General features: G+C 38.9%; 1 protein-coding gene and 1 long non-coding RNA gene across 3 annotated transcripts; both read left to right on the top strand.

The window, feature by feature from the left end:
- The first annotated feature begins 2,195 nt into the window (after window positions 1-2,195).
- LOC141915496 (potassium channel subfamily K member 13-like) lies at window positions 2,196-15,754 on the top strand. The gene is made up of 2 exons (XM_074807050.1): window positions 2,196-2,529; window positions 14,434-15,754. Exons 1-2 carry the CDS (start codon window positions 2,196-2,198, stop codon window positions 15,306-15,308), a joined length of 1,209 nt encoding a protein of 402 aa, XP_074663151.1. The 3' UTR covers window positions 15,309-15,754.
- Window positions 15,755-20,730: 4,976 nt separating this feature from the next.
- LOC141911432 (uncharacterized) lies at window positions 20,731-22,678 on the top strand. 2 transcript variants are annotated; one of them, XR_012620048.1, is made up of 3 exons: window positions 20,731-21,435; window positions 21,526-21,592; window positions 22,059-22,678. It is a non-coding gene; the product is annotated as an uncharacterized LOC141911432 (long non-coding RNA). The 2 variants fall into 2 exon arrangements; XR_012620046.1 differs by having other exon boundaries at window positions 21,515-21,592.
- Window positions 22,679-22,680: the final 2 nt, after the last annotated feature.

Below are 22,680 nucleotides of genomic sequence, written 5' to 3'. Positions count from 1 at the left end.
GCATTAAATCCCCGAGCGAGGATTATATTTTCGTGCGGCTGACCTTTACGTTCGTTTGGTGACAACCTTTCAGTAACGAAAGACTCTTAATCTTTTAGCCGTGGCAGGAAGGCTCCCATCGAATATTCGGTTGTCCGTTGTATCCGGCCTATCATCAGTTGGGTGATATGCTGTCAAATAGTGTTTGACACCTACTCTGATTTATAGATATTATATTTGCATCAGGTAAATATCAAATATCCCGTATATAGAACTAATTATCGTCGATATAACATTACAGCTTCCGTTGATATGAAACCGATAATATGGACGCTTGCTAAATATTTCTCAGTATTCATGGAAGCGTTTACATTTCTTTGCTAAAGTTTAATATGAAATTGTGTACTTTTATAGTTCACTGTATAAACGGGGGTACGTTATCATCCAGCTGACTTTAAAATCACATGGAGGCCTTGTCTATAAAGCCGAATTTGCGAGTAGCTTTTACTTCGTTATTAAAAATCTCTACAGGGACAGCACAATACATGAAAGAAACCGCAACGAGTTTTAGAGAGCATTATCTTAAACAAGATTCATGCATTTTGTATTTTGTCGTGTAATTGCCCCTTTTGGGATTGCCCGATTGCAGTGTATCATTTGAATTGCCTATAGCACGACGTCCTCGGGGATATTCGTTCTTCAGTTTTTCGAGGCAAGTTGATTACCAAGATGGTTTTCTTTAATTAACGACGTTCGCCTGGAATAATGCACTCATTCTGAACTAATTAACAACAACAAACAACACTTTATTTTTTGTTGGTTGATACTTTACTTTCGACCAACTCAAACTGCACACTGATTTTTCGTAAATTTTTTGAAATGTGTTTGTACGTTATACGGTATTATGTTGACGACACTTAAGGACAATCGAAAAACAGTTTGAAATTGAAAATATCAGTCGGGATCTTTGCTTGTTTGGGACGTGCCAATGAACTGGGAAGATAGACTGTTTAGTGCTGGGGGAGGGGGGCATTAACGACAATTCCTACAATAGAGGCTTGATTGGGGACTATAGCCCCCTTTAGTACTGAAATAAACAATACGTTGTACTGACTAATTGTAGTGATTGGGTGTTAGTTAGGCACTATGTTTCCATGACGACCTTAAGTAAGTGCAAACTTCGATGGGCAGTAAATACAATAAAACGCTTTGGTGAGCAATGAAACGTGAAGGGCTGCATCATTCCAACTCTGTTTGTACAGTCTATATTTGCAAATTAACAAAGAACGAGCCTTTGTTCCAAGCTCCTGTTGATATTTGGAATATAGAGAATTAACAGAAATAATTCAAAACTCTCGGCCAATTACTAGAATTTACGTACGTTAGTTGGAATATTTACTTTCAGATTTCGCAGAATTGATTGATTTCGCAATATCTGTCTGTTGCATTAGGGGAACTTCAACTGGATTGTCTGTAGTAAGATGGTTTTATTGTATGTATTCGTTAGTGGTGCGAAACTCACTGGTTAGATGCTTGCCCAATGGTTTTACCATCCATTAAGTGCCACTGAGGGCCCGTAGGTTACAGATCACTTAGTTGTAACAGGTTTTCACCAAAGACAGATTCCATTCAGTCGTATACAAGGATTTAGTAGATTTCATCGCGTCTACCTGTCGTCATCTAGTATAACAAACGACCACATATGGTGGTTGCCTGATTACCAAGGTGGCACCCGCGGACGACAGCGGCAGAATCTATCGCCGAGTGAACGAGAGAGAAACGTCAGCCGATTGATTCGCCACACAACAGCTCACTTCTCGCGTCCAGATGTTCTGGTTAGCCGTAATAAAACGTTCATCAGAAGAACATAATAGATCGGTAAAATGATGAACTCCGTTCGTAATACGGAAATTTCTGAGAATGCGGTTGGTGCCGCGCGCAAGCTGGAGAAATCGCGCGATGCGTAATCTGAGAAATAAGGAATCAGTTTAACAACAACGCGCAGGTTAGAGATATAGTGGAATAAACATCGGTTAGATTTATGGATATGGTCTTATAGATTCACAAATCCATCTGGACATCTTTGGATTTTAGAAGAATATTTGGAATTATACAAACGTGATTATAATGATGATGCAAGTTGGCAAAATTGTATTTTCGGTTGGGTAAAAAAACATTTGTGCCGAAAATAATTTTCTCTAGGGACGCGCTATAGTATGTCTCCAAGAGATGGATGTTGTTCCGCACTTCACTTGAAGGAGGACAACGCCCGCTTTATTTTGCTGGCGCTGGTCATGGTCATATACATGCTATCCGGGGCGTCTGTGTTCATGTTTTTAGAACGCGAAAACGAACTGAACGAAAGGAGTAGATATCACGAAGCCCTACGACGCTTTTTGGATAACAACCCGCGAGTTAACGAGACGGAATTGCAAAATTTACTAAAACATCACGCCGACGCGAGTATAGCAGGAATAATCGATGATAAAAGAGAACGATGGGATTTTTCCGGATCTTTCTATTTTGTTGGAACGGTGGTTTCAACAATCGGTAAGTAGAACGCAAACGTGCCTTGCATAGCAACTTTGTCTCGCTGGAATTCTAAATCTTAATCAGAAGTTGTCTTTCATTTTAAAACCATCTATGGTCAGGTTTCATAGACGTAATTAATTGCTTGCGACAGACTTCTCATGTTCAATAACTTCAACAATTCGCTTTAATCGCAGTAATTAACTTTTATAGCTGTCCTCATTTGCGATTGAAGTGTGATCCACGATGTTATATTGTGTAGCTTTTGCATTCTGTTGATCGCGACTGGATTGGTCGAATGTTATCAGGTTCTTCTAAAAAAATCCTTCTCGAACTCGCTCTTAAAGTCTACACACTATTGATTTAATGCATTCCTTGTGTTCATCTCTAAAGCATTAAATGCGGATCGTACTATTTAAAAAATAGTACGGACGTCAGTGTGATAAATTATGCGATCAATTTGCTGATTAAATAGCCTTTGGAACCGATTATGGGAGAACATGTCGGTTTTAACAGTCCGAGAAACAGCTGTTGGTCTTTTCTATGTGTATAGTTGCGCTTAGCTGCGATTATCAATATCAACATTGGTTGCTTATAACGTGGATATTTCCCCCGCAGACTGATATCGCGGTGATACGAAAATACAACCAATTGTGTAGATTCTTTTCGTAGCTTCAGGGCACTCATATTATGTTTGCATCGGAAGTGATAGGCGATGATCTTTCTAGTAGATAGCTTTCTCTCTCGTCTGAAACGGAATACGTCGTCGAACATTGTCTGGCGTTGTTCAGTTGCACATGAAACGCGCTGCAATGGGTAAACGATGATGGATTTAGGTGTATTTAAGTTCTATCTCGTGTGACACGATATCCACTTTCAGCCCGTTGTCACCTTGATAAATAATTAATCAATTGCGCAGGCTGTCCCTTCGGAAATAGATTGGGAAAAAGACCCGCACCATTGACTATTAAAAGCGTTGGACAATAACAGTCTATCCCGAAACAATAATATCCTCCCGTGTTGATATGCAATCCACACTTTCACAAAGCTATATGATGAAATTGAACTGTGGAAATCATTGAGCGTGATATAGGGTTGTCAGTAGCAACTAATCATAATTCCGCTTTTGTAAAATCACATTAGATTGAAATTCAGGTTTTATGTCACAAGTCTAGATATACAGAATACACAGTGCGTTTGACGACGCACTCTACTACTCGTTTTGGAGTCCATGGTTTAACTGGAACTTTTGCAAATCCAAAAATCGTTTTTTTTTCTGTTTACAATAGCGGAATATCTTACAGGATCATAGAAAAGCGTTTGATAGTTGTAAAATTGCACTATCCACATCTGTTTTGTGAGCTCTTCACTGAACACGATGATTCATATTACATTCGCTTAAAAAAACTACTTGAACGCAGTACTTTGAATCGGCACCTGCACGTTAAAGTGTATTTTAATGATAAACACAGCATGATGCATAGATACCTCAAATCTGCGGATCGGTTATAGTTATATGTATAGATTATATCGGTGAGACTAAGGTATATTATAAGTTACGGTATGCAACTGCACGTATCGTGAGATATGATAAATCTTATGAAGAAACGAAATCGCCTTTGTCGCCTGGCGTATCGAATTGTTGCTTGAAGTCGTGATCTGAATCTGATGATTATCCGGAAATGATTTGCCCCGATTCATTTTTTATTTCGTTTCGTGTCATATATAAATAATGTATACACAATAGCACGTCACCGCCTTCTCTTGAGAAGTGTTCGAAGAATATGTATATATCTGCACAGTGTGACTATCACCTATTTTTCGGGAGAAGTCGACTTAATGGCGCCGGAAGCAACAGGCGGCAGATTCTCGTAATTTGCTCCGGCACTTCCTCTAACTTGCATTTCTCCACGCAATTCAAGACTACAATTCTGTCGGGCACAGCAGGATTGGAAAATAAGCCGAATTTATTGCCTGTCAATAATTGCTATTTCGTTGACCTCTGTATCGCATAGTGGTTCCCATGGTGACCTTTGATGTAATATATAAATCTCAATGAAATTTGATAACCGATTATACATACGTATCAACACTGACCGATTTATAATCATTGGGCATCCAATAGATAGTGAATTTGTGTCGGTTCGCAAAAATAAGATGAAACATTTTTAGCCGAATTTCTGAAGTTCACCAATTCAAACGGTGCAAAAATTCCATGGTTGATCGTCATATCACTTAATGACGGCAAGTTTGAAGGGATCTTCTCATAACTGATAATAGATGGGCATCAATCTTTTTATATGCTATATTTTTCTTGACCGAAATATTCATCGATTCCTTTTCTTTCAAATATGTATATATGGTTTTGCTTCGACGTTTTGCATTTAATAGTTTTGGAAGTATTCGGCGACTAATTTTTGTTGGAAGTGAATAATTCAGGTTTGTGGTTGAATCATTAATTATGAATAACGAAAAGCGAATGAATTGGGGAATAAAACACGCACTTATGACGCCAATGAATTTATCGTGTCGGATGGAATTTCCGCAGTTACGGCGTCGTCTCCATCCGAGCGGATGTAACTGTCTCCAGACGGGTCTTATATTTGATACGTCATTTTACCTCCGCGTGTCTGTGGAACAAAGAAATCATCAAAAATGTAATATTTCGTCAGAATATCAAATCTATCGTAACCCTCTAAAGCATGAGATATCACACTATCACCAGCAACGGATTTCCTCATGAAAATAATCATAATAGGTCATATTAAGTATACGTGTGGTATGTTTTATTAATCTATTGAACTCGAGCGTAGCGCGTTGACTCATGATTTGTTGATGGTTAGCAAAACCATAAAATCTTCATTATTCATTCATTCCCATTTTATTAAGTCCATGTATGGCGTGCTGAATTTTAATCCCGAAAATGATTGAAACTAAAAGGCCTCGTGAGGGCAATCGTGAGACTAAAATTTATCGATGAGATAAATGTGTAACCGACCAACCGAAAACAACATTTGCTGGCAAATTTGAACGGGTTAGAAATCCTGGTATATAGATAATGTCAATGACCAGTTCCCAGTTCTCTTAAAAAAGTATTTTCTCCATTGCGGTACAAACTGCCTCTTGTAGCCAGTGCCAATAATACATCTTAAGATACAGACGTCAAATAACTTGATTTTTCTGATGTAACCTATGACTTCATGGCGTCAATGGCTAACGAACCTTTACGCATAACAAAAAACATGAAAAAAATAATTTTAGATGCATTTCCGTGTCATTGGATAGTCGTTTTAGAATATGCTTAAGTGTTTGAAGCGTAAACGTGTAACGTCGTTTTTTGTTTGTTTTTTATGAAATTCTACAGACGTTTACTAATGAAGTCGATTTTTCACGATGTATTTATACACTCTTCTACCTCAGGTGAATTACACAGTCTTGAATTTTATGCCGCAGGGTTCTCACGTGTTCTCCGACAGTTATAAGGCAATCGATGGCACTCCGATAAGCACTTTAATACCCGGTATGATGTCTAGTCAAGCGCGCCTACCCTGTGAAATCCCGCAATTACCTTGCAACACCGAAAATTCACGAATTGCGAAACTGCTCGTGCGATTGCCTGTAATTGCTCTAATTTAACGGCCGTGCCTGCATTCATGTTTTATTAGTATTAATTATCGTATTTTCTTATCATCTACCAGACATTGCCCGTCCGTCGTCGATGCCTTGTCATGGGATAAGTGCATCACCGGCGAAGAACGGACACGAGCACAATTTAATGAGCGTTAAGCGAACGGAACTGATTTCATTTTGTTCGTCGGCGTTCGGAATTGAATTTTCTGTTTAATCGCATCTAGACGCACTGTCTGATGAAATGGCACTGATTTGTTCAATGGGCCACGAGAGAAAAAAAACGAAATTCGATGTTCGAAGTGACTTCTGATTCGACGCGCTATTTACGCGAACGACGTGCTGTGTTTTCAGTTGGCTATAATTCGAACTACTGCGATAAAATGAACAGAATTTCAAATTTTCGAAGAACTCACAAATACACCTTTTGTAAGGGGGATAAAACGGAAATAATAAAATACGGAGATATTATTTACGTTTCGGCGTCGTAAATCTCACTAGAATTGAGTAATGACGTGGCATTCTAAAACAATCTGACACCGGGAGCCATGAGGATATCGTCAGATTTCTTCGAAGCATTCGGCGAAGACTGCCTTCAGTAATTCTGGCCGTATGCGCTCTCTTGTCAAGGTTTTACTCAGACTAAGCCGTGAAATAATGAGACATTTTAAAAACCAGTAACTGGACTCGGCGCTCATAGAGGTGTTAAGATTGGCTCGATGACGGGTTTCCGACTTGCGATAGCTGCGTACTTGAAACTGTCATCGTTTCTGCACCATCTTACAGATGACTAATAGAAAGTGACAATCATTGAGGGGATCACAATTTTCACGATTTGCTGTAATTGTAACCGAATCCCGCGCGACCAGAAAGAGACAGTGAACGAGTGACTGATCTGTCCCCAAGTCACGAAATACTAGATAACTAAATTATGTACGCATCGAAAGAGACGAAGATACGTCACGTGCATGTTAAGTTATAGGAAGTAAATACTAACGGCAGTCACCCTTAAACGTCATTCATTTTTCGGAATCTCAAAAACCATCTATAACTAATACAGAAAGATGTTAATCCAGGGATTATAGAATAAAATGGCACCCGTACAGTGTGAATAATACCGAAAAGCCATTTTAAGAAACATGACATATGAGACGCTTATCACATAATCTATACCGATGGCAGTTTCAAGCAAAGAGATCGACCCCTCGAGCTACTGGTGGAAAAATATATCGAGGTGTCATAGAAAGAACATGTGGCATAACATACAGTGGACGCGATGACATTGCGTGCGAGTCCACGATCAGATCAAAGAGACTACTTGAGGAAAGACTATTCAATTGTCCATAGGTCCACAGTTCAAGTTCAAGGTCCACGGCGAAGGCAGCATCAACCAGGGCCAACTTCGGTTATCCGAGTTAGTCAACTATAGTCGAACTAAGTGAAAACTATATTCCGGAAATAGTTCGGAAATCATGCGCATTCGGTTATTAGTTCCGACCACTAGTCGACTAGATACGAAAACCGAATTCGGCCCTGACTGGCGCTTCCACAGAGACACTAATCCAGCCTTAAGGAACTATTGATATCCTTCGACAATCTCCTCAATTTCTCTATTTTTGGACAAATCATTGCCAATGTGCCTCGAGCATCCATCACCGTACAATACGTAAGTTTATTTTGCGTTTTTATCCACGAATTCGCAACTCAATCTTCATTTGCTACGAGATGATTCAATTGTCAATAGATTAACTTGCCCCATCTACACTATAATAGCAAAGCAATGTATAAAGTTATAAAAAACGAAAAACAAACTTTGTTGACATCATGCCCTTGGGTAACTTTATCTATATATAAATACAAGGGAAATCGCAACCTGTGTGCTTGTATCCGCCATCAGCTATTACACGTTCTCTCCTCGCACGGCGAGTCCTGTTAAATTGGCATATAAACGCAATTATATCCATCCGCGTATAAGACGATAGTCTGAAAGCTGATGGCGCGAGACATTTCACCTGCGATGATCTGTACGTAAATGTTGATCTACCAAAAATGAGTGCTTATCCGCACTGCTGGAAGTGTATGGGCCTTATGTACTCACTGTGATCGGTAACTAAAACAAAATTAAGATCTAACAGCTTGCTTTTTTTTCTAAAAATGACATTACAAACCGCGAGATCGGATTGCAGACTCCAATTTTTCATCGATTCCACCAGAACCTCGGTACTAGTATTACCAGGTTTTGAGAAGGCGACAATGAAATGAAACTAAGAAGATTGGATTTCGTGGCTTCTTGACAAAATCGTCGACAAGCAATTTACCACGGACGGTTTCTTGTGTCTGAACTGACGTGAAAAAGTTGGATGGCTTGATTTCTGTTCTAAGTTCCCGTCAATCTTAACTTAATCAAAGCCTAGACTTTTCGCTACATGGGGTACTCGCTATTTGTCACAGGTTGTCGTAAAGTCGATGTGTTTATCATCACTCGGTTTGATTTGGTCTGGCCTAACGCACAAGGCTGCGGAAAGATGTTCATGCCATGAAAAACGTTTCGGCCTCGGTGAGCGTTGGGAGGAACTATTTTGGTCGGTCATTTCAGGTCGGACATATTGATTCCATCCGGAAGCGTTGCGATGGTTATGGTACAAAGCTACTGCTAAACATTATGTCCAATATACACACCAAAACCGTCGCTTAGAAATATTCTTTGAATATAGTAAATGATTCGTAGGCTCCTATCTCTTTAGATTCTAATCGCAAATCGATCCACGATGGTTGCAGCAGCTGGATCTTCGTAGTGTCAGGATTTGATTATAAACCACGCATTACAATTGAGCCAAACGCGTAGTCATCGATTTCCGATCCCATATTATCGATGCGTCCATTTCTAAATTCAGATCAAATCGGTGTATTTTCGATCTAATCCGCAGGTAAAGCCCTATTCTTTTCGCGTGTTGGCGAAAACGGTCTAATCAATGTTTTAGCAAAAGGTGGAAAAGAGTTTATCATCAAAATGATACCAAAATTCATTCACAGCCGAACAGAAAGAATGGTTTCGCGTATGTGTGCGACCACAAACCAACCAAATTCAGTGGGTGATTACGAAGTCAGGCGGAAGTGACAGCCCAATTATAGATACGTCGCAGAATTAACATTTGTCAGTCGTATTTGCTCCAATCTGCACGTTTTGATATATACAGTGACAACTGGCCGATGATGCTGGGTTCAGCATTGGTTTGAAAATTTCACACAATGCATTGATCTCATACACATATCGCTAATGGTTCATGTCGACTGGATTTTACGTAACTCTCCTAGATATACGATTTTCGTAATTGGCATGCCATCGAATGTGACCATCGTCGTAGCTGGTCGACCGTGTTCAGATAATTATCGATAATTAGTTACAGACAGCGTGCGATCATCGATAAATCATTTCTGACCAGTACTTGACACAGATCTAAGATACGGGTCTCGAGCGATGTATCGTCTGTCGTATTCGATGTACGGTACCAATGTATCAGGGACCAGTTTTATAGACTAGTATAGAGTTTAACCCGGGGGTTAACTCAATTCATTTTCAATTGACTTAGCCCCTTGGGTTAAAGTTAATACCAGTCTATAAAACCTGGCCCAGGATACTATTTTGGTCAATCGGTATATCTATATATCATTGAAGAATTCCCGTTACATGATTCCAAATTTTCTATCAACAGTTATCGATAAGTGTAACTATTGATATAATTCCAGTGCAATCAAATATATAGTTAAGAGCTATTTAAGTCCAAGATAAACACTGATGAAAGCACTATCTTAAGAACCAATTTCAGATCAGACTTACTTTCAAAATAAAAACTTTAAAAACTGAATTGAACACGTCCGATGTGTGGGCGTAATCCGGTTGCTGATCTATTCGAATGGATCGCGTGCAATCTTCGAGGAATTGAAAATGAAGCAGACACGTTCCCTGTCAATAGTGCAAGTTGTAACCACAGTAGGCGGCTGAGACGTGTTTTAGGATGTATACACGCCAACGTCTCGGTGTTTTACAATTTAAAAAGACGACTTTCCTGTCGATCAGCGAATACCCGCAGGCGCTGCTTCATAACTAGACGTACGTGTAATGAATCGTAAAAATACACGTTTCAAGTAGGCGTTTATGTAGCTCAAATGTCGTCTTGCCAAAATCCACTTCGTCGTATTTTGTCCTGATTCATCGTTGTAATTGACCGAACAGTTTGTTCATCTGAAGACGACTTAATATGACGCAAATAATTCGTAAAATCAATATTCGTCTATCAAACTATGACCATTTTTATTTGAATGAAAACTTTTGAAATTATTCTTCGGGACAATGATTGATATACTTATTCGTTTTTCTATTAAAATTTGACGTATAGGTCGTATACGTCAAATTTTTCTACTCATAAATATACCTCACTGAATACAAAATAGGATCCAAAATCTAGAATAGTTATAATTGACAGCCTGCAAATACCCATACATTACAGCACTCAATAACGAGTCGATGCACTGATTTGGTCGGGTGAAGGTTAGAAGCTCTCGGCGATATATCGTGTGAACAACGATCTGTTGCCCGTTGAAAATCGTTCCCTCATGGTGAACATGGCACGTAGTACTTTGTTGAGTTTCGCAATATAAAGGACCGCACTTGTTTTCTTTCAATGTATTGTGTGGAGACCGTATGTTTTTCTAGTAGAAACCCCAATCATTAGTCGAGCACGGGACATTTCGTGATAGAACTGTAGCGAAAAGTGAGAGATATTGTCAGAGCACCCGGATGTACACTGTTTCATTCCGTGTGTAGCGTCCTGAAGTGATTGGGATTTAGGATCCATAAATAGGCCTAATTATCTTTTTTGTAAATAGTTCAAATTCTCAATTCAGCATGGGCCCCAACAGTTTGGGCAATAAAGAAAGATATTTCCATAAAAAACTACAAATTACGTAATACTTTTCTTCAAGATCCTAAGAAAATCGAAAGGTTTAAGGATAAAACACATCATGAACCCCGGCGTTCGTCGTAAGCTTCTTAAAGCCCGGATAATCGGGTAAAATTCAGCCGGCAACGGCTGTTATTCACTGAGCTCACAATACAACTACTAATTCCGATTTCACGATCATCCATTGAGCGAATCGTAATCTAATGAACGGATTGTTCGGACCTGAATACCTGACTACTGAAAGATCTTCTCACCGGAATCGAGGAAAAAATTTCCGGTTCTCGTCTCAATTTCGCTTAGTCGCGTTATTAATAAGGCTAGGAAATATCATTTCATTTTATTTCCAGCGGCTCGAAAGTCAGTGACAAAACATCTGAAGCGTGAGCTCGACTCCGCGACGTTATAATCCGTGGTGCAGTCGGTTTCTTCAGTCAGTCCGGTTTTTGTCGAAATTACTTATAAATCTTTCGGCGGGCGTTTAATTCACCGTTACATTTAAACGACGCTTGAATCGTGTAAGAAGAATTCATCGTTTCGCTGACGTTTGTAGGCGACGTTTTGGAAGAAATCAGAACGACGTCGACGCATCGCAGTTGAGCTGCGTGCCTCGGGATCCGGAGAAACTTTCAAATTAATTTACTCACGGAAAGCAAACCTATTACAACAGCTGAATCTACAATTGGAGATAATGCACTCGAAAAGAGTTTTTTTAATCATCAAAATTCATGCGGGAGCAAATTTATTTTAAACTTATTGACTCTAAACTTGACCTTCACGTCTCTGGTCTGGGATAATCACCGAATGATATTCATTTGTTTCATACTATTCTTTACAATCTATATTTTCTTCTGAATACTCTTAATATTCAAGATATCCAACTTACTTAACCATGAGAACAGCACACTCGAAACCGGAATCTGACCGAATACATGTGTATATTTAGCTCATTGATGTGTGATGAACTTAGGCCAAGTAGAACATGTACGTTGTGTAGTTATCCGTCTTGATTTACTTAATTCTTTCACCTCCGAATAGCATCGTCCAGAACAGTGAATTAAGACGGGAAATGTGTTTTTTATGAATAGGTTAAAGAGAGCCTTAGTTGATTTTCTTATCCATCAATCCACAAGAACAACCTTGAATAAGTATATACTCATTACTGCTAATTGTTTCGATAACTGATGGGCTTCGAGTGGCTGGCTGGACCTCAATTTCACCTTTCTAGGAGCTCGGTGCCGACAACCAGTCTATTTGCACATTTATATCGGAATCTCTCGCGATATCAGGCTGTATTTCCTGAACGATGTATCGTTCTATTTGATCTGTGGTTTGATCCATTTTTATGTTCATTATTCACATTGATGGCGTAGAGATACCGCATTCAAGATCCTAGTACAATTTGTGCGTTTTACACCCGCCACATTGATTGGCCGCGCTAGGCCGTTAGCTTGTTACATTTACTATACGCTCATCACTTTGATCAAAGCCAGTCTTAGCAATAAGGCCGATTTTATGGCGAATAAACCTAAGCTGCGACCATTGTAATCGCCGACTCGACGACAATAGAAAAACCATGTAACAGAGATCTTTTGGTACCAGCAAAATTTGCAATTCGGTATTCCCTCCTGTCTGTTGAAGGATGAAATAATACATACGTAATAATACAAGATAGCAACTACAGGTTTTAGATAGGAACTATAACTTGAACTAGTTTCAGATGCATGGGTCATGGGAGTAATTGGTTTAACATAACTTTGATATCACATGACTTTATTTTCAATCAATGATAACCCTCTCAGAAATACCGACGTTTTTGTTATAAACGGATTATTTGGCCGTCTATTATTTGTATACAACGGGTAACCAAGTGGACAATCTGATTGTACAAGCCTCATCCAGGAAAGATTCGAAGCGCATAAACAGTCATCTTTTCCTAGAAAATTGGATTCATAGTTTTTCTCTGTCTCATCTGATCAGTGACTGTGAATACGAACGAACATGATCAATCCATGATCAATCGAAGCTATAAGTGTCTTTCGGTTTATGCAAGTTCAATACGCGAAATATTGGTCTTAATGTTAGACGTTGATATACGTTTTTACCTGCTGACGAATCGAAATGGCATTTCTTTATCATCATCAAACATAAGGTGAAACAATGTGTGTGGTTCTTTAGAATTTAGGAAATTAGAAATTAGAAAAAGGGATTAGAAAGCATATGGTGTGGCAATGAATCAATCAAAGACTTCAACACAATTACAATTACAAACACCAATCCGCAATTCAGCAGTAGTCAATACAGCTGAAAATAACCAATTGACAGGAAATGGTGTTTACTCGTTTGAAAACTCGAATTCTGTTGGTAGTCAATACGGCTCGGTTGGATACACTGTGGGAAAAGCACGAATTTCTACTTATTATGGCCTGGCTCCTACGTATAACCTCAGCGATCATAGCAGTAGAACTAGGGATTAGAAAAAATAGTGCTTCCTTTTAAAAAGGCTTCGTTCACATTCCTCGCTGGATTTCAACCCATCATCGATATATCCGTTCTTTATTCGATTAGCACGCGGACACACAATAACACGCACGCTTATCAGCAGAGCATCAGTTCAACTAAAAAGCTCGAATTTCCCCCCCGACGTCAGTTGATTGACGATCGATCAATTTGTTGTTTGAGAACTAATGCTGCCTTTTATTTATTTTCTTTCGGAACCATGAAGTAGCAGTTGCACGCGTAGCGCCTAATACGAGCAAAGGAAATCCGAAGTGACGATGCAACTGAAAACGATCAAACGCCTACTCCATCGTATATCGTTTCACACGAATTCTACACCATTCGAATTTAACCTATCAAATTAACCTGAATACTATCGGTGACGAATATCATTTTATACTCGAATGTGACTTTTTCAACGAAGTTAAGACTTCGTATACCTTACGGATACAAAATTGATACAGATCATTTGAAATTCAATTAACAGCTAGATATTGAAAACTTACAGTGCAGTTTGTCTTTACCAGCTGTTATGGTTATTATTATCTACACATTTTCCAGCTTTGATATTGATATTAATTTTATTGCTCGGAAAAGTTGTATCAATAACTTAACTTGAAAATTGAATCAATTATTAAGTACCGGTTTAGATCAAGATATCAGAGATCTAGAGAAAAAAGATGGAGAATATTTCAATCAATAAATGAAGAAAACTATAGTTGAATTCTAGTTTGTGATTGAGCGTAGTTTTATTGGAAGAAGCATGACGTCGCATTAAAATTCATTTCTATTTGTTTGTTTATTTATTCAAAACCAATTGAATCTTTTCTTCTCATTTCAGGTTTTGGAATGACGACACCCCGAACGATTCCAGGAAAGATCGTGCTCATATTTTACGGATTTCTCGGTTGTGCCGGTGCCATTCTGTTTTTTAACTTGTTCTTGGAGCGAATAATCACCTTCCTCGCGTACATTCTACGATCCATCCACGAAAGAGAACTCAGACGCAAGGGGCTCATGTCCAGAGACCCAAAAGGCAGACGAGGCTCGCAGGTATCAGACGATGATAGCCTGGATTCCTGGAAACCGTCTGTATATTGGGTTATGATTATTCTCTTCCTGGGAGCAGTTGTGATAGCATGTTGCGCCTCTGCTATGTATTACCCGGTCGAAAACTGGTCTTATTTCGAAGCGATCTATTTCTGCTTTGTAACTTTCGCCACGATCGGTTTTGGAGATTACGTCGTCAGCCAGGGGGCGCATTACGACAACGTGCATTTGTACCGATTCGGCAATTTTATTTTTATAGTACTCGGATGCTGTTGTATATATAGTCTTTTCAACGTTACCTCAATTGTGATTAAACAGTTTCTTAACTGGCTGATTAAAAAACTGGACTGCCGATGTTGTTACAAACCGAAACCGCGACCGCGGCGCAATGCAATTACACCTGGTCACCTTAGCAGGTCAACGAAAGCGTCAGACGCAAATGGCGATGCTGATTCGTACGATAGCGATATAGAGCGTAGAGGATCCGGAGAGATGATTTCAATGAGGGATTTCTTACAGGCTAACAAAATTTCCCTGGCTATGATGCAAAAACAATTGTACGAAACGGCCCAAAGGGGGGCGTTTCAACAAAATGGCGGAGGATTCCAGGGTGGTGTTGGACCGTTGGCCATATTGAATAAAAAATTGGGACAAGACGACACGTAGTAAACGGAATTTGTTATCAAATGGAAGGATAGTTCAAATAGGTGACAGAAAAAGGTGCGGATATACACCGAACGTGAACTGAGGCGATTGGTCTAATTTCACGGGTGTAATTATGTTCCGATATTCGAAACACACACCCACTAATGGCTGCAATTGAGCTTTCAGTAATACCATTAGCATCCCTTGCGCGTGTTCATTTTATCGACGGATCCTTTCCACACATTTCGAACAAATAAGGTGGACTAGGGGCGCTTCTGTGTAGGTAAACATTAGTTTCCACGACCGGGAAGGGATATAGTTGCAAACACGTATCTTTGCCCGTCGATGGAGGTTACCTCGTGTGCTCGCAACCAGCTGCTGTACATCATCATGCTATTATCTAAAACCCGACTCGGTAAAACGGATAAAAGAAGAAATGCTCAATAAAGCAAAGCAAACCGTACGATGCGAATAATAATTCAATAACGTATATATACATATATATACATATATTACTGTATTTTATCAGAGGATAGTACATGTATCAGAAATACTGCTGTTACTGTAAGGCGTTGTAGATATATGTATAGTATTTAGTTTTCTCATAAAATACCGTAATGGCATTATTATGAGTTATCGGTCGAGATGAATATAGTTCAAACCCCTACGTCGGATTTAAAAATCTGTCACGGGTTAAAAGCTTTACTAGTTTAGCCTATAACCCTTGAAATGTGAAAATATTTCTAAAGGAAATCTTGGATTGAAGATTTGACAAATATTTAACGCGCATAGATACTTTTTGTGCAATGTCCTAATATTGACATTCTTACACATTTTTCTCTCCCCATTAACGATACATCATTATGAAGTTAATGTCGCATTAAAACTGGGTTTCGTAGTTTACCATTTGCCAAACAGATTGCGCTAAACATCTTGAACAAAAACATTTTCGTTATAGGCACCAATTTCAGCAAACAAATGCGTCATCAGATGCAGGTGATGCAGATTCCACCAACAAAATACATACGCAAACGCCGGATATATAAGTCAATTTTTATATACAAAATAAAACCAATTATTTTTGGATGGTGCATCTGTTCTTAGACGTTTTGAGTTTTCATAGACTATTTTATTCGGGATTTCCCTATCCTTGCATTCTTACAAGAAAGTGGATCTTGTATTACAGTCACTGTTACGTATGTATGTATATATGTGCGTATGTATGTATGTTTGTATGTATGTGTGTATGTATGTGAAGGTACAGGACCGTACCTAGCCCCCCTTGCCCCCCCCCCCAAGAAATTTTGGAAAAGTGTCTTTTTGCAAATATTATTGTTATTTCCAATAGAACTGCCCTTCTTCGGGTTTCTCTGCCCCCAAAATTGAAATGCTTGTTACGGCCCTGATGTATGTATGCATGTATGTCGGTATGTATGTATGTTTGTCTGAGTTATGTGAGTTATGTAAGGCAATGGTTTGAGTTGAGATACGTTTGCCTCTGAATCTTGTATTCGCGTTGGTGTATCTGGAACGGTGTACATTTTGCGTGCGATGCGATGCGATGTGCGTTGACTGTGTGTGCTTATCTCGAATATTTAGCTTGTTCTCATTCATTTTCGATATCAAATTATGTAATTATTTTTATATGTTAACAGGGATAATTAAAATTGATTCATGATTAGAATTAGTTTTTTTTTCTTATTTGATCATTGGTTCCATCTAATGCACCAATGTTTTCAGTGCACTTTGATATCAGAATGTAAATGTAACAAAAACAACCCAAAAAAAATCTTACCATATAAGGTAGACGCAAATAGAATTCTAGTTCTATCTGGTTGTCTAGCTCTGGCTTTGAACATCTTATAAAGTATGTATATATATATATATATATATATATATATCCCGGTAATCAAAGGAAAACAGTTGCAAATATGAAACATCTGTCGTGAGTCTGATTTTCAGTCTTTGTTTCCCAATCAAACCCCATCACGTAAAATAAAAGAGATCAAAAAGGAATGAATCACAGACGTCTGTCATCGTCAAATTACAACCGAGCTCAGAAAGCATTTGGGTTGAGGATTTCGCATTTGTTCATTAGCACACGGCGTCTTAAATCATTCGGTTCCTATTGTCATTAATTCTTTATTCTATATCTAATAGCATCACGGAGGCACTGACGATACGTTCTGTAGCGATTCAAATAATCACTCCTCATCCAGTCGTTCCCATTAACGCTGTCGTTCGGAATCTGTAATCCGTGACCATAAACGTTGTTTACACCATTCCCCTGACCACTGTTACGTCCGAATGGCTCGATATGCGAACCATAACTATCGAAATCTGCAACCTTTTCATTTGTCGGTGCGTTACGAGCGTTATAGTTAGGTTTTCCATCACTTTTGCCATCGATACCACTCAAATCAGCCCTAATCGTTGGTTGAGGAGAATCTAGGCTACAGTTTGTACCAGATTCACGATCATTACCGTAGAAAAATGCTTCAAAAATAGGTATGTCAAGTCCTAGATTTTGGGCATTTTGATGTACATGTGGCTCCTCGTCGAAACGGTTATTCACAGAGCCGTAATCATATTGGCCTTTTTGGGCTTGATAATTCACAGAACGATATTTATCATCGATGTAAGGTGGGTGAGAAATCGCCGCACCACTGAATCCTCGATGGCCACCATACCCTCTATATCGAAACTGTGGATCAATGTGATAGTGAGGCGCATGGCCCGTTTGAATTTTATGTAAGTGGTTCCCATAACGATCTGTTGGGTTTCCATTATTGATGTGAACTTGATTAGGAATCTTGCTCCCGAATCCGTGATCTCCATACCCTCTGTATTGAAATGGTCGTTGACCGATGTTTGCATTAGATGTACGTTGGTAACGTTGATTCGTATGATCAGGGCCTAACCTCTGATTGCCATCACCTCTGTTGCTAAACGGCTGTGGACCACTTGTAGCACTGGCTTCGCGATTATGGTTTGACACCGGTCGTACGGTTGGATAGTTTTTGTAGTTTGAGCTTTCCCGAGAGATCTGCGTGGTATGCCTGTAGCCATTATTCGGAGGACCAAATCTATTACGAGAGATTCCTCCCATTCGAAGTTGTAAGAAATGATGATTTTGCCGCCTTGGGACGAAGCCGTTTCTTTGCCCCGGGTCACTCTTAAAGTTTTCAGTATGTACAGGGGCGTTACCTCGGTAGTCATTTTGATGGTTGGATTTTCTGTAATAGTCATACATTTTGTTGCCGTAGCCAGGGTATTTTCTACCTGATGATATCTGGTATCCATTATGATCAGGCGTTTCTTCATTTTTACCAATATTGCTCTTGTACAGGGCGCCATTGCCTGCATTGACGTTACGATTCTTCTGGCCCATATTAGTCCCACTGTTATGATCGCTCGGGTTATACGTAGGAGTCAGGCCATAATTAGCAGATATTGGTGCTTTTCCCACAGTGTATCCAACCGGGCCGTATTGACTACCAACAGAATTCAAGTTTTCAAACGAGTAAATACCATTTCCTGTCAATTGGTTATTTACAGCTGTATTGACTACTGCTGGATTGCGGATTGATGTTTGTAATTGTTTCGAAGTCTTTGATTGATTCAGTGCCACACCATTTGCTTTCTGCTTAGACCGACTCATCCGATTACTTATATCTTTTTTATTTTTGGTTTTCTTATCAAATTTTCGAGCTTGAGCCTGTTTTTGTGCAGAGGGCGACGACATCGAAGGAATAGCATTCGACTTTTTATTTTTCTTCAAAGTATGGCTGGTTTCTCCTGTCTGTTGCTTCATCAATTTGAAATTAGCACCTTTATCTTTGAATTTATCTACCCTAACTCCATTACTATCCACGCTTCCTTTCGCTAACTGATAAGGAGGTTTAGATAGTTTAATCGGTCGCTTTGTATGATCCATGCCGTCGAAACCAACTTTTCTTTTAGGTCTACTTGTAACGATTTTTCGATCACCATTTTCAGGTTTTCTCTTGACACCATTTAGTTCTGTTTTCCTGAAGGGTCTGCTATTATGCCTGGGTCCCCTGCTTAAGCCCTTAAGGCTTATTCCATGCGCTGCGCAGAGTGAAATTAACGAAAGGAAATAAATCATCCTCATCTGGAAAAAAATGAACAAGGTGAAACTTTGTACATTTGATAAACTTATACCAAAATATGTCAACCTATTTCCTATTTCTTTTATATACGTCTCCAAAGTTAGTGTCATTGCAAAGTTTATTATATTACGATATCTATTTCATCATACGTACCTTTGGAGAACTTTATGATAATCAAGTGATAATGTTTCATGAATTTCAAGAACTCGAATATTTATAGCACATATATACCGTCTCGAGTAAAAAGAACATATCCATTTCAATGCTCGAAGAGAGAGAGCGCGGCGAAGGAAGTTTTTTGAATAGCGCCCACAAGGCGTCATCCAATTTATCTGTCTCCAACGTAATAAAGAGGCTGTCAAGGAAGATGAAGTGGTTGTCAATGTTGAGATGACTACAGGTGGTTATTTCATTCAAATTCCAGTCGGATATATCATAACAAGAGAATATGCGGCATTCTCACGCAGACACTGTTGAACTACAATAGCTGAAAAGTAGCCGACGAACAAAACGAGCAACAAAAAAAAACAAAAGAACTCTTCTACACCTTGTGCTGTTATCAATTTGTGGCTAAATTGATGAAGGTACCTTCTGGTCATTTCATGATGTATTTCTGTGTACTGCTTTATGATGACGTGTCGTACATTCTTCTTTTCAAATTGGCAATAAAACATATGAATAACCGTTACGTATTTTCTCTGTATCGATCACCGTCGCGTGTGGAAATGTATTGGGAGAGGAAATATTAATGGCGTCGTGCGTAATCTTCCACTCTGAATGTCAACTACTATCAGTGCCTTTTTATTAATTAGATTATCATCCCACTCATTTTAAACGTGCGGAACGAAAAGCACACCTGACTGTGAAATACTGTTTGCGATATGTATGATTCAGTACTTGAGGTGTAGAAGAACAAAAATATAGGATAGAATGCACCCACATCTGTAATAATATGAGACAATAACGATTCTTGCATGCGGCACAACGTACTGGCGAAATCTTAAAAGGGACTTTATTCAATTCTAATACAAGAAGTTTTACTCCATCAATTTCTTTGAAATTTTCAAATCCAGGTCACTCCGTAGTCCTTTGAAATCAAAAGATTATCTTGGTTCAATCTATGTCTACAAATTTTTTCGGTATTGTCCTGGTTGAGTCATTACCTATATACAACAAAAAATGTAAGACGTTTAGAGTGTATTAACAAATATCGATATATATGTACATCGATGTGATTTAACTGATAGAAGGGTTACCTCATACGTCCGGGTTGGCGGATCTGATCTTTTTACACCCAGTTGGCCCTTTGATATCGTCTTTTCCAGTTGAAGGTAGTTTCGGTTTCGTGCGGGGAATGAAACGCTTGAGTTGTTGCTGCCTTTGTGTAAACATTTCGGGATGAATTCGCGGATGTTTGATGACCGGACGTCGATGCACTCGATGGTGGTATGGGCGTCGGGATAGTCCAAGGGGATTACGGAGAAATATTGTCTGACGGGGTTGGAAATGCTGTCTTCTAGGTATCGTATGATCAATGTTTTGGAGATTTGGCTTCTGTTTGTGCTGATACATTGGTAATTGCGGCTGTGCAGAAACCGGAATCTTGGAATTGGGTTTGGGCAAAATATCTTTTTTCGATTTCCGTTCTTGCTTAGGTGGCTGTTTCGTATTTGTTGGCTTCGGATTTAGTCTACTTCTAGCAGATGGACCTCTCGTAAGTCCTTTTAAACTAAGTCCATGCTTCCTTGCAATGACTCCGATAAATAGGCAGATAAATACAATTCCGGTCTTCATCCCTGTTGAAAGAGCATTATTCAACACGTAGTCAGGACGGTCGTTCAAAATATTCTGAAGGAAACCGCAAGAACTAAGAAGCGCCTCCCCACCTCATATTGAAATCTAACTTCGAAAGCAGAAGCCACCAACAAAAATCTTGGTAAAAGAATTATACGAATTTCATATGACATGGGATGAATTATGTTTCGAAAAAAATGACAGTCAATGAGCATAAAAAGGTGAAAAGATACTTGGTCTGTTCTCCAAAGGTTAAATAACAAAGTAAAAGACATACCCTTAATTTTTAGAGAATTTTAGCCTCCTTTCAGGAATACCTATCAGACGAAGTGTAAACGGTAATCTCAATCACAACAGCTGTTATAACGCGATAAATAGGTAGGCAGCCAGCAGATTGTCAGACTAATTTTTCGTAGTTCAGAATAACTTTTGGTCCAATTACGAGGTTTTTGCGTAGGCAGCAGATTATTGATGACTAGTTGATTCTCTGAGAAATCCTTTAATCCACATGTAGACTGTTGATGTATGGCGATTTAAATCTGACTCAACATAAGCTATTTTTTATAAAACGGAACCCATCCCTGTAGCATAAAAAATTAATACAACAAAAATACAACAAGGAGACAACAAAGACACAATCGTCGGAGAACATATCATTATTTTCTTCCGAATAATTGTAAACATTTTGTGAGGTTTAACTTAAGCATTTCAACGAAGCCATCGTTTTTTCCTATAGATGGTTCTTGGTGGCGAAATTCGCATATTTCACTCCACGTATCACGAGGAAATATTCCCGGGTGACGGGGCTTTATATTTTGCTATATTCCATATCATTCATTTTCAGTTGTCTGCTTATAGAATATTGGCAATTCTGCTGCTGGGAGTTGTTTGCGAAGCATCGAAAATCCTGCTCCTTGCCTCGGGAACTCATACTCATCAGCAACAAGTGTAGATGTGTCATCGGTAAACATCTATTGAAATCAGGCGGCCATGAAAATATTGGCACCAGAGCACATGGAGAACTCGCCGATATTTGTTAGAAATGAATTGAATGTCCTGATATACGACGCCGGTGAAACTGTTGAAAAGATGATGAATGTGAGATTTCAGAAAGTGATATCTGATAGGAGAATATTGGACACATCGATCATTCGAACAAACAGTAAAATCATTGAGTTTTTCACCATTATAAGCACTGAAGAAGCAGTGAATATCGACTTTGGAATCATTGTTCACCAATTAATGTTCCCGAATTGACGCCCACAACGGTCTAAATTATCTCACGAAAATTAGAATATTTGCGGCTTATTGATCCAGAAAGATTTATTTTACAAATCTTCAACGTTCGCGAAAAAGAAATAAAACAGATACAGTCATATGGTGGACTTTGATAGCATATAGTTTTATTATTCTAAAATGTTTATGAAACACAATATCAAACAAAGTTACCGAACTGTTTGTTATAA

The sequence above is a fragment of the Tubulanus polymorphus genome, chromosome 1 (assembly GCF_964204645.1).
Source record: "Tubulanus polymorphus chromosome 1, tnTubPoly1.2, whole genome shotgun sequence".
NCBI lineage: Eukaryota > Metazoa > Nemertea > Palaeonemertea > Tubulaniformes > Tubulanidae > Tubulanus > Tubulanus polymorphus.
This window is presented reverse-complemented; position numbering and strand designations above follow the sequence as displayed.

Coding starts and splice junctions, on each gene's coding strand:
- LOC141915496 (XM_074807050.1), top strand. CDS start 2,196: ATGTCTCCAAGAGATGGATGTTGTTCCGCACTTCACTTGAAGGAGGAC. Junction 2,530..14,433: donor AACGGTGGTTTCAACAATCG/GTAAGTAGAACG, acceptor TTCTCATTTCAG/GTTTTGGAATGACGACACCC.